The following is a 13,346-nucleotide window of genomic DNA, read 5'->3' as shown; positions in this document are numbered from 1 at the left end:
CACAGTCTTACACTAGAAGCGTAGCTCTGGTTTGAGACAAGCTCAGTGTGTGAGAGTGAGAGAGAGAGAGAGTGAGAGAGTGAGAGAGTGCGGAAGCGTGTGTGTACGAGTTACGTGAAGTGTCGGTGAGCAGATCAGCAGAAGAGCAGAGTGATCTGTGGCTGTAAACAACAGAGCTAACGTACAGGTTAGGTGCTGCTGGCGTATTAAAGTTACGGGAGAAGCTAGCTACAGCTGGAACACAAGGCACGCTGCTTTAAACGTGATGCATTCTGGGAATCTGCACAGCAGATCACTCATTTGTTTGTGGGCAGCGTTTCTGCTGTGCTCCATTGTTACAGTTTGAACTGTTCACATTTCACCAGGTTCCAACGATACATCGAATTTGGATTGCAAAGTGACAGCATAGTATCATGTAGTGTAAAAAGTGCTTTGAGTGGTCACGAGACTAGGGAAGCGTTCTATAGGTGCAGTCCATTTACATTTAACATGCTGTGTTGTGACCAAGTCATCTTTGCTCAAGTCTCAAGTCTTTTTTTCCACCCAACATCCAGCACTCTTACCTGTAGTATCTGGTCTTTATAAAGAGGAAACACAAGGTGTCAGCAGCCTGTCTAATAATGATATTATTGGCCAGTTTATATAACCTATTCACAATCTATGACAGTGAATTGTATCTGTGTTATCTTGGCACAGACGCAGCCGTGATGATGGTCTGCTCCGAGAGCGTGTTGAGTAGTAACGCGTTCGACTGATGAGGATTCTCTCTGGGGGCTTTGATGTTGCGTGTTGCCATAGCGAGCAGTTTGACTGACAGCCAGTCATCCAATCATGACAATCACATACCAGGGAGCTTTTTGAGTCGTCCAATCATGACTCCCAGTTTGTGCTGCGTACATACTTGATAGACAGAAACATTCAAACTTATGAACACACACAAGTCATCGGAGTCATCATGCCTCAAGTCAAGTCGCAAGTTATCAAAACAGTGACTCGAGTCGACTCGAGTCCAAGTCTCTAGTCCACATCTCTGCGCTATAATAAAAAGCAGTTACAGCACATACTACACTGTGCGCAGTTACCACAGGCTTCTTCATTGTCACATGTCTCACTTAGATGATCTCTCTAAAGTGAATGACTAAGATAAATGAAAGAAACATGTCTGTATTTGTTCAGTATAAAACAGGAAACTTTCATAATGCACAAAAAACATAAACTTTATAGAGACTCATTTTTATAGAACAGGTGTCCCACTTTTCCTCTGATACATAAACTTATGAGACACGCTGGAGGAATTTGTTTTTAAACTCGTGTTTGCAGTTTGAAATTGTCATTGTGCGATAACAAAAGTGAGAAGAATCCCTGTAAATAAATGTAGAAGCAAATGGAGGCGCCGCTGACGCTGATAAAGCTGAACCTCATATCTCAGCGCCGCTGCCGTCCTGCCTGCCAGCACACACAGAGCTAAACAGATGCTATCTGTCCACCCATCGATCAACCTGTCCAAACAAAGAGCCAGCAGAGGATTACAGGCATGTCAGGACTGTAACTGATGATCATACGGCTTAAACCAGTTAACATTGTAGCTCTAATGGTGGGGACGATGAACTCGCATGTGCAGCTGAGCTGATGCCGACATTAGAGACGGACATGACGGATGGTGACGCCCCTGAACACAGCAGAGACAGAAAATCAGGTAAAAACAGGCTCTGTGAGGTCCTGACAAAGAGATGCTGCAGACGATGGAGGGACAGAGAGAGGCTGAAAAGACAGAGCAGAAGACAGAGCCGTCTTTTCCCTCAGGTGTGACTGCCATGAAAGGCGTGCAGGGAGATTAATTTCCTCTAGGCGTGCCACCTCCTTGCCTCTTTTGACCCCGGCGAGGAGCAGATTGAATAGATAATTCTGCAGCAGCTCGGCTCGTTCTGCCCTCCACACTGTCTGAATGAGCTGCAGAATTATCTGGTTCACACCCTCTGCTGCCTCTCTCCGTCTGCTTCAATGAGTTTTCTGACTGAACAAGACGACACGTCAGTCAGAAGCAGGACGGAGGACGATAATGAAACAGTCATCAGACATTATCGAGGAGAAAAGCCAGTGGACGCTTCAGGCTGAATGACACAAGCAGAATGCTGAGCAGCTGAGACAGTGATCTTACTGTCCTTAAGTCTGTATGAAGATGAAGTCACGTCTCAAGCTGTGACGGCCATCTCTGAACTTTTATTACTTGTTAGTAGAGAAGTATCCACGCCAAAAGTTTGTTGGAATAAATCGGTAAATCAATACTGCCAAGTTAAAAGGATGATGAAGTTCTATGCTGGTATGATCGACCATCAACCTCAGCATTGCACGTTTATGAAGTTTTACCAGAGGATTCACTGTAATCAGAATCTTTACTTATTATTAGAGATGTCATATTACCTCCTGACTACCTCCTACGATTCAAAACGATCAGATAAAAATAAACTATGACACTTCTTCTGAACCAAAGAGGGCGCTGTCTACTTTGGACGTCGCTTGCTTGATACATTGACTGTATATAAAGATGGCCGACGCGTCTCCACCTCCTCACAATGTACAAAGTGAAGTCTTAACCCCCCCGAGCGGGCGCTGCCATCCTGTCCATCTGTATCCAGAGTGTGTGCAGTAGAGATCGGCTGGTGGAGCCGCAGGATTGACGTCCAGCCCCATCCTCTACCTGACACACACCTTTACCTTGTGTCCTTGGCGTGTTGGAGCCCTCAGGTGTCCTTGGCGTGTTGGAGCCCTCAGGTGTCCTTGGCGTGTTGGAGCCCTCAGGTGTCCTTGGCGTGTTGGAGCCCTCAGGTGGGCTCAGTCTGCAGCAGAACAGCTTCTCGTGTCGGTCTGAAGCAGATATTCACGCTGATGGAAAGTTCAATGACTGTAGTGTTAGTGTTAGTTACGTCTCCTCTCGCCGTTCCTCCTCTACTCTGCTACTCGGGAACAGAACGCTGCAGGAGCCCCATTTGTCAACAGAGCTGTCAATCATGAGGCCACACCCCCTTTTTATAGCATCAAATAACTAATTAAAAGTAAACTTGTAAACACTGTGACATAAATCAGCATGATAAGAACTAACTATAATGACAGAAACCATGTTTGAGAAAAATGTATTTGCTGTGTATTTTGATTTTATAGTTTGACTCATGTCCCATCTGTTAACATGGAGGAGGCGGGCTTTATGACCTAGCTGTCATGTCGGCCATCTTTTTACACTGTCTGTGGCTCGATATCATTATTTCACTCGGATCAGGAGCTAAAGTGAAACTTCTTTAGGTTGAAAGGATTCACCGTCGTGTTTCGGAGATGTGAAGTTGTTCTGGCTTCACCAAGTCAGGCAATGCAAACAGATGAGAAGGTAACAAGACAAACCAGTGCGCACATATTTACAGAGTCTGGTAAAATACAGAAATAGAACAAACCTGCAGCTCTTAAAATGGTACCAAAGAAAAGCTGGAGAAACCTCCGCCTGAACAAGAAACACATGAAAGTCTGAACCTGGCTGACAACAGGATTTGTGACTCCTGTGAAACAAACAAGAGAAAGAGCCAAAGAGATTACAAGGTGCACCGGTGTTTTCTCAGAACAAGCGAGGACATTTTCTAATGTGAAAATTCAGTTTTTCAGCTTTTGGTCGACACGTTGAAGCCTAAATACTGCACGACATCACAAACATAATGCAGAGGCAGGAACACAGCCCGAGCCCTCGCTTTATGTGTCAAACGGAAACATTGAAACACTGAAACACAAAGACCGTACCATGAACCACGAATCTTATCACATCATGCCACACTTATTGTGTTGGTGGTCCCAGAGGAGAAGATCTTTCTTTAATTGATGCCCACATGAGTTCTGTGTCGTCAGTCTGCACACGTCTTTGCAGCCTCTCAGCCTCAGCGGTTTGAGCACGCTCATTAGCATTGTTCAGCTTCCCACTGTTGGAAAAGGACATTCCTGCCATATTAATGTCACAGAGCGCTGCGACTAAGTTCACCTGATTATTTCTTGCTCTCAGCGACCTTTGAGTTCTCCTCTAATTACACTCTGTAGTGGTGTCAGTGTGCGGTGATGATGACTCTTTACTTCAGGCTCTTTCTGATGTAGAAGCAGAAAATGAGATTATGCAGAACTTCAGGATGAATGTGTTCAGAGGTTTGGAATCAGAGGGGCAATAACTGCAATTTAACACGTACTACTGTAAAACTAACTGCTTTAAACTTCCCCTCACAACACCACATTAATATGTTCGGTGTGTTCAAGCAGCTTCTTTGAAGTTCATTCTGCAATTTATTTTCTGTAACTACTTTCCTTGAACATCCTTCTGCGTCAGATTTCCTGTTTGTTAGACGCCGTTCAGCAACTTCCAGAGACTGTTTCTGATTGTTTTGGCTTCAAATACAAGCAGGGTGAATGTGCATCATGTGCATCGTGTGCATCATGTGCATCATGTGCTGCGAAGACACAGAGGGTGGCTGAATGACCTGTTCTGACTCTCTCATGTTTCCTGAGGCGACTGTTGATGAAGAATGTGGTCGAGAAAGAAAGAAAGAAATGCTTGATGTTAACAGTAAGCATTATAGACTGATTTGTATCAAACAGCACATGAACTGGAAATCTCTAACTGACACCTATCCAAACCCCGCCCCCAAACAGTGACTGTCCAATCATAGCTGAGCATTTGAAGCGGTGTGCATGGATCTGTTGCAGAGTGACACTTGACATTTAAACAGTGCGGAGGGTGGTGTCCTGTTAGCCTTCCTAATCCAAAGAAAAGAGTAGACGTGTAGGGAATTGTTAATCAGCTCATTAACTCACAAAGCACGGCAGCATACCATCAAATATATATTGTTAGTTTCTGGGGTTAAAAGTTATACTGAACAAAGCTCCGTTTATGTCAAACACAGTACTACACATGAGACGTGCCGGAGCCCGTCCTGGATGCTAGCAGACAATAAGTTTAGAACTAGATTGCTTTAGCCTGCAGCAGTGAAACTACAGCGCAGGATAAAGGACAAAATTAAGACTATTGAGAGGCCTAAGGAGGCTACATCTTTGCCGAAGCCAGCTTCTGATCTGGCCAATGATAAGCCAGCGCAGGTAACTGAGAGGCCGGCAGTGGTGAATGAGAAGCCGCCTTTTCATTCGACCAGGGCGGCAAGTCATGCGTCTGACATAGCAACCCACTGGATCAGCTACTGGCAAGGCTGGTCATTAGCTTCCGAGGCTGGTAACTAGCCCACTGAAGCTAGCAACCCACTGGGTCGGCTACTAGCAAGGCTGGGCATTAGCTTCCGAGGCTGGCGACTAGCACGCCGAAGGTAGCTACATTAGCTATAGACTTGGCTGGTCACTTTCTTCTGTTGTATTTTAGTGGCGTATTGGAGCCAAATGCGGAGCGTGACCGACACCAACTGTCGTCACGTAGGATTTATCTATATTCTTTAAATAAGTCTATTTGTTGTTCCCAACAAAGAAAGTGTTTCTTCTTTCCTTTGCTGACAGTTTATGTTCGGTACTGCTGCTTAGAACGTGCATGTGCACAGACGTATCCATCTGTATGTTTAATACTTGCTAACTTGATAATAGTTAATTTGTTAGTTAAGCCCTACTAGTCCTCTCCTCTTCTGTTATGTAAAATCAGTGTTTTTATGAATGGAGTCTGGTGTGTTTGCAGAGAGCGATGTAACGTCTGTTTGTGGTTTCAAAAAATCATCTTCCTCTGTAACAAAATAATTAAGAGACCAAAATATGTTAAAAAAATGTTTTGAAATGCTGGAAATCTTGCGTGATTCCTAAAATGAAATCAAACTGTTTCATTTCTCAACTACGTGAGCAAACAGCGATACGTTAGAACGAAACAACTGTCTGGTTTTACATCTTCATGCTTATAAAATGAGCATTAACTTACTTTACAGTTAAGCAGAAACAAATAAAAGTTTGTGGCATACTTTAATCTGACTCAAATCAAATCAAACTCTGCTCTGGTTCTTCAGCGTCAGTCTAACTCACCCTCTCTGTGTGAAGCCGCTTTATAAGTCACATTTCATTTTATCTTCACTGGTGAGAAATTAACAAGCACGGCCCATAATCATCTCCCTGGTTGATTGAGTACAGTATAAATTTATCGAGACCACAAATGTCTCCCACTCCTCTCGAGTCCTCCTTTCAGCTCTCATGCAGTGATACGTGTCTGATACGAGGCTGCTCGGGCTGTAATTAGAGGAATCATGAGGGGAGCAGGGGGAGGGGCGGTAACTCTGCCCCCGCTAGTTTCAACATCATGTCTCAACTCCTGTAATTACTCTTAGACTATTATTAATTCAGATGCTTTCACCCACAGGAGAGAAAAGAGCTTTAAACAGAGAAAGTCACTTTAAAGAGTCATTATATGACAGAACAGATAATTATACATATTCATGTTGTTTGGCTGATTCAGACTGAATGTTTTTCACGAGAAGTTAGAAACTGTTCAAACAGCAAAAACACAAAGAGCTGTTCAGAGGTAAGTGGTGATTATCTGTCTTCGTCAGTGGAAGACGTCTTATTATAAGTTAACACATCGATTAAGAAGCCTGACGAACAAAACCAACAAGAGCTGGGCGATCAACAGATCTCTGTGAGGGAGTCACCTTTTCACACAGCAGAAACAGGGACTGCAGCCGTAAGGGTGCACGTGAAGCACACACCGGACTAGACCCCCACTCCCCACTACAAAGCATCGTTTGAGCTGCTGTTGACGTGGACGTCCTCTGTTAAAGAGAAACTTTTAGTGCAACCGAGAGGCACGAATGATACGGTGAAAGTCATCTCCTGTTGTCCTCCAAAAGACATAACTTCGGTTGCATGGACGTCAGTGGCGGCTCAGCTAGCAGCCCGCTCGCATCATGTGTCTGCTACAGAGCATCAGAGAGACGCTGATACTCAACATGAAGCTGCTTCAGTTTGTGCTTTAGTTGGTTATTATCAGATTTGTTTGTTTTAAATCTCTATAAGCACATAACTGCTTATGAATGCAGACAGTGTAGATGAAGGACAAGATTCTGCAGATGATGGAGAACAGTCTGTAAGGAGAACAATACAGGAAGAACTTATTGGCTGTAATGCAATGTAGGAACCTTCAGCTGTCATCTCAGGAAGCCTTTAATGAATCTCTATAAACATGCATGAGTGTAATCTCGTCCCTCAACTCTAACTCCATGTAAACAATGAGCATCACATGGAACAGGAATCAATTGCTGGCTGCACCTGAAGCCGTCCTCCAGATTCTAAATCATCGGTACATGATAGCTAATGGGTTCCACCATCAGTTTAAAGAGGAGACCTCAGCAGATTATTCAGCTCCTGTTAAAAACCTTGTGAAGCACAAAGACTGAAGGAATCTAAAAACCAGCTGAGCTCAAGTTTAGCTGATGTTAGCGACAGCTCGGCTCTGCAGCCTACGTGAAGCTGGATTGTTTTTTACATTGAGATAAGAGTGCAGCCTTAAAATGTGAGTTAACATCAGAGCATGTGGATGAACTACATTATAAAGTTTAAGTAATAAACCCTCTGTTTTTTAAAGGGAGGTATTATGCTAATTTCAAGCTTCATATTTTACTCAGTGATACCTGTGGAGTAGTTTAGCATCTTTTACAGTTTAAAAAACTCCTCGTGTTTCTCACACTGCTGCTCTGTGCACGCCCTCATATGACTCAGTCAGCTCTGTCCCTTTAAGAAACCCCGCCCCTACAAGCCCACTTCCTTCTGATTGGCCTGCTGAGGCTGCAGTTTGTGACGTCACAACGGGCAGCCTGCAGACTGAGCTTAAAAGCCTAATTACTCCAACATACTTTCACCTGCAGATCTGAAACTTCACCCACTTTAAGTCTGAACATCCAACATTGTAACGATATATATACGTGTTAAAATGTGAAACAGCATGACACACCCTCTTTAAGGCTGAAGTCATTATCAGAATACTCTTCAAACAGGCAGCATTAGCAATAATATAGACATACAGAACCACATGTATTTACTCTGCTGCTGGTAGAAACGATTCACGTTTATTGTCGTTGGACCTCTTTCTTTATTTCCAGTCCATCAGCCCTGACCCCCCCTCCCTGCCTCAGACATGAAACATGCAGCATCACCGTAACGACGGCAGACCGCCGGCTCGCTGTTTGCTTTCTTTGTGTTGACAGAGTTAGGAGGTGTCGTCTTTAATTTGGCCTCGGATGGAAACAGCAACATGAAACATGAAACCTCCTTTTGTAAATGTCTGAGTGTGTGTGTGTGTGTGTGTCTGTGTGTGTGTGTGTGTGTGAGTGTGTGTCCGCAGCATCTCTCATCTTCTAACGTAGCACCTGTGCCAGACAAATGTTCCTCTCACACAGGTACACGCTAATGAAAGCTGAAAACAGATTCTAACAAGCAGGAAACATCCGCCGCTGGCAGACGAGCCCTTCAGGTGTACAACACACACCTTCAAAGGAAGCTTCTCTGTGTTTAGTGTGATTAATGATCAACAGGAGGTTGTATCAGCGAGAGGACGGAGCGTTTCCTCCCTCATGCGCTGCTGTGATCACATTTTTCATGTGAGATCAAAACCTTCATCATCAAACCTGAAACCGAAGCTGAAACGGTTAATTGGTAACATGGTTTTTACATCACAGGTGGCTTAGACTCGAGTGTGTGCGTGTGTGTGTGCGTGTGTGTGTGTGTGTGTGTGTGTGTGTGTGTGTGACTGCTTGTGGGTGTGTGTGCTGCCTACCACCTACTCACGCAGCCACCTACACACAGCAGCACAACACAGAGGGCGAGTGCCTACACACAGCTCATCCCACCGATGTTTAAACTGCATCCAGCAGAGTAACTGCTCACAAACAGCCCCATTATTTACAGTAAATCAGGCTCTATTAAACGCACCGATGCACATCATCTGTTGTTTATCCAGCAGAACATACAGAGGAAGGAAGGTCTGTGATAATCAAAGGAAAGATCTGTTTTCTGAACACATAACGACAAAACCCAGAGAACAACAGGGCAGCATGCGGGACAAAAGTCATGTCCTTTCAACTAATTGGTTGTTTTGGAACAGCTAAAACATTAAAACAAATAATACAATATTTTCAGAGATGGGACCTTATTTTGTACATTTTAAAAGGTCTCCAGTAGATGTGTTCATCCTGCAGCAGTGAAACAGGCTGTGACGGCTCAGACAGGCTCAGATTGTTATTCTAAGTGTGTGACAACATGACAGAAAGGATCCCTACAGAGATAGACCTTTTTGTTACAGAGGAAGATGATTGTTTTAACCACACACAGACGTTACATCGCTCTCTGCACACACACCAGACTCCATTCATAAAAACAGTAAATTTATGTCACAGGAGACAGGAGCTGGTCTACAAATTCCTTGATGGATTAGTTTGTTTGTTTTATTGAGTGTTACACATACATTGTGTTGGCTCTGAACTAAATATTTAAAACACCATAGTAACAAAAAAATACAAACAAATTAAACAATCCAAGCAGCTGCAGACCATCAACTGCCCCTGTGTTCTGCAAGGTAAATCACTGTTTTTATGAATGGAGTCTGGTGTGTCTGCAGAGAGCGATGTAACGTCTGTGTGTGGTTAAAACAATCATCTTCCTCTGTAACAAAAAGGTCTATCTCTGTAGGGATCCTTTCTGTCATGTTGTCACACACTTAGAATAACAATCTGAGCCTGTCAGTGGAAACAACAAGAACTTTTAGTGGACGACCTTTGACCCATCAAGGATTATGTTGCAGCCATTACAGCCTGTTTCACTGCTTGACATTTGTTTGTCATTTAGACCCCAAAATATGTACAGAAAACAATCCCATAATTTCCCCTCCACTGCTCAAATAGTTAAGTCATGACTTTAGGTAACTGTAACTGAATTTCAGATGTAGATGGAAATATCATTCTCCTCTGGAGATACTGGAGGTACTGTAGAGCACTGACTGCAAAACAGCCGCCTGTTTTACATTAGTGGATCATAAAATAGAGATATACTGATAGAAAATGATGATAAAAGTAAAATGTAACTTACATAATCAATGTGACTCCACCTAAAATCTCCAAATGGCCATTTGCCATTAGCTGCTCGACTAAAAGCTCCCATGTGTCTGTGTTTAAAGTGGACAGTTGAGTAGTGGCAGCTCGTGACGTCAGACTGAAGTCTATTAAGTCCCTCTTCCTCCTGGATCGATACGTCCTCCAGGTGCAGGATATAATGTGTAATCATAAAACACAGACTCCAGTCATCATCCGGATCATGATGGGAGGAACACAGAGCCGTTAGCAGCCGCTGTGTAATTACCCGGCTGGCACAGACCATAAGGGAAAACTACACTATGCAAATATTTCATCTTCTCACAAAGGCTCCTCTGAGACCTGTTGTGTACACTGCAGAGGTAATATCTGTCAAAGCGGGTAATTCCACGCTACAGAGGGGAAATCCATTCCTTCAGCTCCAGCTTAAGCAGCTTTATCCGAAATAGATCTGCGTTCAATTAAAGTTACTAAACTGAACCTATGGGGGAGAAAATAAAAATGCTATGACTCACCTTTACTTGATGAACAAAGCTTCATGTGTAAGGTCTGACAGCCTGTTACTGACAGCTTAATCATTCCCAGCTTAGCGTAAAACCACGAAAGGTTTACTTTTCAGATCATTCTCAAACACTGGAGGCCTTTGGGTTAGCTATCTGCATGCAGCTCCTGCTCCAGTTATATCTCCTGCTCCTCAATGACGCTGATTTTATCGCAAACAGATGAAACTCAGCTGAATGATAGCCATCAGAGTTACACTGCAGAGACATCATTCAAAATGTAAAGAGAGTTGATATCAGAGCTCTCTGTTAACGCAGCAATGAAACCTGCAGACGACTGATGCAGCCGAGATGATTCTTTTCATGGCTGGTTAAATGATCAGCTCCTTTTTCACTGGTGAGAATTTAAAAATAACAAATAGAAGCCTTTAAATTGCTTTTCTGTTTCTGCCTCAGCAGCCACAGAGGAAAAGTGAAATCAAACAGGAGGAACTCATCGACACGTCCTGCTTGATAAACGACATAAAGGAAGAACTGATGAACGACTTTCACTGGTTCGTTTTCTCTCTTTGAATCGATTAATCACTTCATCGTCGATGCACAAGGACCTCACCCTGATGGGAAGCACAATCTTCCACTGAGTGGACTCTTGATTATTTTGCTCAGAAAGGTTTAGTGAAGTGCAAATGAAACAATGGAAAAGGTTCACTGCAGAGCCAGAGAGAATGCAGGAAGTTTCAGCACCACAGAGTGGACAGCTCCACACCGTCACCACCAGAGGACCCTGAGCCACACATTGATTCCTCCATTAATCATAAAGGGACTGAGAGCTGTAGGTGTCAGCTTCAGTCACGGTTACTTCATCTCTCCTTTAGCCAAAAACTACAAATCACTGCTCAGGCAATTTCCTCAGATATGCCTGAGGTGAAGAAGCACGGAGACACAGCAGCAGGAACAGAGAGCATTAAATTAAGACAGAGGGAGACCGTCATGTGAGGGGTGGGGGGGGTTACGTCTCTGACAGAACATAACAATGAACCTGCTGAGGTAAACAAGCACAAACAGAAGAATGAAGTGTCACTACTTAATAGACCCAAAACAATCAATAACCTAAGCTGCTGATGCTGCCTCTCACAATCACATTATAACACTCAGCTTACCAACAGAACACGATCCACAAGTGGGTGAGAAGGGAGGGTAATAAAGGTGGTGGCTGTGTTTCAGCCGAGACAGTCAGGTGATACTTTAAAGGGATGTTTCATGTTCTGCTTTTCTTCATTTTGTCTTTGAAGTTTGGTTTAATGCGTCAAAAAATAGTCTCATTTTTTCTTTCTTATCAGAACAAAAAAAACATTTGTCATAAAACAGAAATCCGAGAGAAGAATTAAAAAAACGACATTTTCACCAACTTGTATTTATATCGTGCTACATTTACATGTTCGGGCTGCAGGCATATTGATCATTAGTTATAAATCATTATAATGTAAATAACTTGCAATTCGGTGCATTTAACCTACACCGAAGTCTCGTTCTTCCTCTGGGTTTTTGAAGCTCCTTAAATCTTTTTCAGTCAGCTTCATATTGTTTCTGCTAAACAAGGCGACATTAAATTGACGGAGTTTTGAGTGAAGTTTGGCGTGGCAGCCCTCATAAGAGGAAACAGGCTCGTATCGGGGCGGCGGTTACTCTTTAATAGAGAGTAATAACTAAAGCAACACTCTGATATGAAACAAGTGACAGAGAGCGATGAGAGAATAATGTTAATAATTCACGGACTCACCATGGAGGGGTATAATCCGAAGACGGTGAGGGAGAGGACGGGGTACAGAACGCTCAGCAGGACCCGCATGCTGACGGGCTCCGGGGTGCAGTCCTGAAACATAGATCTCCGGTGCCGGGGTTCACCTCACCGCGTTTCTCCCGCACACAGAGCGCACCGACCGCGGTACAGCGACCTCACGCTCACCGGCATCACACCCACCACGCCGCGCGCTCAGACTGCAGGCAGGGCGAGGAAAAAGTTTTGTGTGAGGAGGAAATATTCAAATATCCGAGGAGCAGCAGACTGCAGGGGAGGCGCAACAAGGACGTGACATCACATCGCAAATATCTACACCATCTACCTGGTTAATAACGTGACGCTGTCAGGTTATCAGGGTTATATGACCTTCATGTTCACCTTCAGGCTCGGTCCGGCTGTCCTGAAAGGTGACAAAGAAAAAATGCTTTTCATTTTATTGTGCACATTTATTACCAACACTGTGCCCTCAAGGTTCAGCAAGAAATGAAAAAGAGGAACCAATAAATGTGTAATATTTATGAAAAGAAAGGATGTTTGTCCCTCTCTGAGAGTATCCATGACGATGATAAATGTGTCTCTTTACAAACCTGTAAGAGGTCATTCATTATCACCTTACACTGTGCACGCTGCTGACTGTGACCTAGAGGATTTGTGCTCAAGCTCACCTTTAAAAAATAGCACTTACCTTCAAGGTCATGATATTATATTATATTATTATTATTATTATTATTATTATTATTACCTGATAGTATTAATCATTCCCCAAACAGCTAATGTGCGTGCTTCAGTCTCTGTGCAGTAAAAACGTTGACGCACTGATGCCAGGAGAGTCTCTATGCTGACAGGCTCTTACATTACGGTCATGCAAATGTTGATATTGTAAATAATGTGCAGATATTGTATAAAATAAGGGCATGTAGCTCTGGGGGAGTTTACTAAGTTTACTCATGTGGACATCCAGTCTTG

At 43.5% G+C, this 13,346-nt stretch overlaps 1 protein-coding gene across 1 annotated transcript in view; it reads right to left on the bottom strand.

Moving 5' to 3' along the window:
• The window catches only part of olfm3a (olfactomedin 3a), a 31,898-nt gene extending 19,353 nt beyond the window's left edge, over positions 1-12,545 (bottom strand). Inside the window, exon 1 of the mRNA XM_069667312.1 lies at positions 12,360-12,545. Coding sequence (XP_069523413.1) covers positions 12,360-12,461 — 102 coding nt within the window. The 5' untranslated portion in view covers positions 12,462-12,545. The remainder of the gene's footprint in view (positions 1-12,359) is intronic.
• Between the last annotated feature and the right edge of the window lie 801 nt (positions 12,546-13,346).

The sequence above is a fragment of the Semicossyphus pulcher genome, unplaced genomic scaffold (genome assembly GCF_022749685.1).
Source record: "Semicossyphus pulcher isolate SPU_LCO1_2020_fin unplaced genomic scaffold, fSemPul1.0.p SCAF_18, whole genome shotgun sequence".
Lineage (NCBI taxonomy): Eukaryota > Metazoa > Chordata > Actinopteri > Labriformes > Labridae > Semicossyphus > Semicossyphus pulcher.
Note: the sequence above shows the minus strand (reverse complement) of the source record. Positions and strands in the feature narration are given on the sequence as shown.